This window comes from Salmo salar, chromosome ssa19 (genome assembly GCF_905237065.1).
Source record: "Salmo salar chromosome ssa19, Ssal_v3.1, whole genome shotgun sequence".
NCBI classification, from domain to species: Eukaryota; Metazoa; Chordata; class Actinopteri; order Salmoniformes; family Salmonidae; genus Salmo; species Salmo salar.
Window position 1 is genome coordinate 75,857,023 of NC_059460.1, and position 3,229 is coordinate 75,860,251.

General features: G+C 47.4%; 1 protein-coding gene across 1 annotated transcript; it reads right to left on the minus strand.

Annotated features, from left to right (window-relative positions):
* Window positions 1-295: 295 nt before the first annotated feature.
* On the minus strand, window positions 296-2,633 carry LOC106579658 (leucine-rich repeat-containing protein 30). Its single transcript, XM_014159792.2, has one exon. The coding sequence runs from the start codon at window positions 2,282-2,284 to the stop codon at window positions 1,415-1,417; it is 870 nt and encodes a 289-aa protein (XP_014015267.1). The 5' UTR covers window positions 2,285-2,633; the 3' UTR covers window positions 296-1,414.
* Between the last annotated feature and the right edge of the window lie 596 nt (window positions 2,634-3,229).

Sequence of the window (3,229 nt, forward strand, 5' to 3'; positions counted from 1 at the left end):
CAAACACACTGTGTGCTGCCTTTAATGGATTGTCTGAGATGCAGTGACATCATACAGGTTGAATGTCCCTGAAACAGACATAAAAGCTACATACAAAGTGGACTGTGGTTCCTTTGAGGCTTATGTAATGTTGATAGGAATTTTCTAAAACACACACATGCTTGCAGGATTTTGCATAAATGTCTGAAATGTCTATGATATAGAATATTTCAGAGCAGAATCCTATTCTGATACCCGCAGGTCTTGTTTCTCATGACCTTTGACCTGGACAATGAACTGTGACATGACCCACCAATCACACAAAATCTTGACTGATTTAATCGTTGTGTTCTGTAAGAGTTACAAGTTCACAGGAAACATTTGAGGCATAGTTTTTTGGGGGGATAAATATCTAATATTTATTTAGACCTCAGTTTATACTGACTTAAGAACAGGTCAATAAAATAGAGATGAGCGCATTTGCCCCTCAAACTAACACAGCAATAGGTAATCCTACATAATAAGATGACATATTAAAATGGGCAACTTTATGATCAGGCAGAATAAACAACACCAGCTGACATGTTCACATAACCCGTTTGGTTTTTGAAATGCTACATTCAGGTGCAATGAGGTTCTACATTCAGCATGTGTGGCAAACAAACTTAAATGCTATTCCAACCCAAATAGGCATGATTAAGACTGTAGGTCCATTGACTGTGTGCATTATAGCATGTGATCCTTTTAGCGGAATGGAGTTGGAGACTGGCAACAGAATTTGCTTGTTGTTCTTAAACGAGTTGGGTAGGTAACTACAGCAGCAAACACGGCTAGTCTCAAGGCTGACCTTTCTGTTGATGTAATGGAAGCCTCCTGATCTTGATCCCAACGACCTGCTCCGAGACTAAGAGAGGATGTAATTGAATGAGAGGTTGGAGGTCAACTCGTGTTAGAGACATGCCAAGGCTCCCCCCTGAAACATGGCCTCTTCTCTAGATAACCTCTGGTACAGAATGTGAGGATCCTGACAGCAGAGCTTTGCTACACGTTAGATGATTTCCGCCCAACAGTCCAAGTCTATTTCCATGCAATGTGTTTAGCCCCACTGAGCATTGCTTTTAGAAGTTAATAATGACCGACGTGTCCCAATTATGTTAAACACAAATAGAGTTGTTAGGTATAACTCTACATAAGCATCATGACTACTGACATTCGATTAGTAGCCTAATCATTTTTGCAAAATCACAGTTGCATCGTCTTGTTATGTACAGTAAATGAAAAAACAACAATCTTAGCTTTTTCTCATACTTTTCTCGTGCATGTTGAGGATCACTCCAAAATCTCATCCTCCTCATGAGCAACAACAATGGATTTACATTTAGTTCCTTCATGGAGAACAACAATGGGTCCCCAGAAGAAATTCTGTGGAGGAGTCTTAATTAGATTTCAGATAATTAAAGAGGGCGATGAGGCCTCCTTCCAGCACCTCTTTGATTTGCTTCTGCAAGGGGTTCTGCATGATGTGGAGCCCCTTATCCAGAGGGTGGTAGGCCAGCTTCTCCAGCCTGCTGAGCTGGTGCATCTCCTGGGGCACGTTCTGGATGTCGTTGAAGTCCACGTTGAGCAGCTCCAGCCGCGTCAGGCAGCAGATCATCTTGGGCAGCGAGTGGATCTCGTTCCCCTCCACGATGAGGATCTTGAGCTCCACCAGCGCCGCGATGCTCTCGGCGATGCACTCCAGCCTGTTGCAGGCCAGGTGGAGGAATACCAGTCTCTTCATGGTGTAGACACAGCCGGGGATGTGAACAATTTTGTTGTGGCTGAGATTGAGCTTCCTCAGGCAGGTCAGGTTGGCGCAGGAGGCAGGGAGGCCAGATATCTCGTTGTTGGCCAGGCTGAGGACCTCCAGCCTGGTGCAGTTGCCCAGCTCCTCTGGAACCTCGGTCAGTTGGTTGCGGTAGCAGAACAGGACGCGGAGGTGTCTGAGCTGGCCGATTTCTGGGGGCAGGCTGGTCAGCTGGTTCCCCCACAGGTTGAGGACCACCAGGTTGCTGAGGATGCTGAGGGCGGGGGGCAGAGCCCGCAGGCAGTTCAACGACAGATTGAGCTTCTCGAGCTCCGTCAGCTCCCATAGTTCCTTGGGGGGTTCCTTGAGGCCACGGCGGGCCAGGCTCAGTATGCTGTAGCCCCACTGTTTGTACGCGTGGTTGCGGATCCGCTCTGCCGACGTCAAGCTGTCCTCACGGCCGGCACTCTTCCTCGCCTGCCTCTTCATCTCCTCTTCCTTGGACTGCTTGTGTCCCATTGGTGCACCTTCAGCAGGATTACCAATGTCAAGACAACAAGACGCTCAAGAGCATTACCCAGAAGCACTAGCCATGAAACATCCGAAACCGATAGGGTTGAGAGCGACAGACAAGCAGCTTTGGTCAGTGCTGGAACGGTCCACAGTCAACAGAGGAACTGTGTACATTCTCACTTAGTGTGTGTCGGATGTGAAATGCTGCTGGATATCGACCCTGGAAGTGCTGGCCAAGTGTAGCCGAGTGTCGCAGAGCAGTAAAGACGTGTGTTTGTCAAGGGGACTGATTTGAGAAATGTGTGCTGACAAGAGGGGAGGGAGCAGGGGGGCTGAAATCAACTCCAGCCCACACTGACTGGATAGCACCACCCGACCCCAGCCACACTGACTAAGTCACCCCCCCCCCCCCCCAGCACCAACCACATCCCTCCACCCCCTTCAGCTGCTCCTGTCACTTGTGCGCTCCGGCCTGGGCGATAACTAACCTTGATTGTGCAGAGGGCGCAAGGATGGAGGCCCATGCTGCCCACCACACAAACCTTGACCCTGAATGGTGGTATTCATTTGAACGACTAACACATAAATTACCTCAATCACCTTCAAACGGTGGTGTTTGACTACCATACTGTCATTGGCTTGATCGTGGGATCAATTTGTTCTTGTCACGAACCTACTGTATCCTCTTACACCAAGCATACATCAAGACGGTTATAAATGAGTCTATTTATAACCACAACCGTGGTCAAAACAAAACACCCTTTGTGGCAATGCTATCAGTGTGTTATCCAATATCATTTCCTTTTTAGATCTCTCTTTCTCCTTCTAGCGTCTCTTAACACTTGTTATTTATAGCTCTCTTAGATACACAGATAGTCAGGATTATATTGTATAATGGCAGACAGTGTTGCTTCATGTCTCCTAAATGTATTGGCTCCGTTACCCTCATGC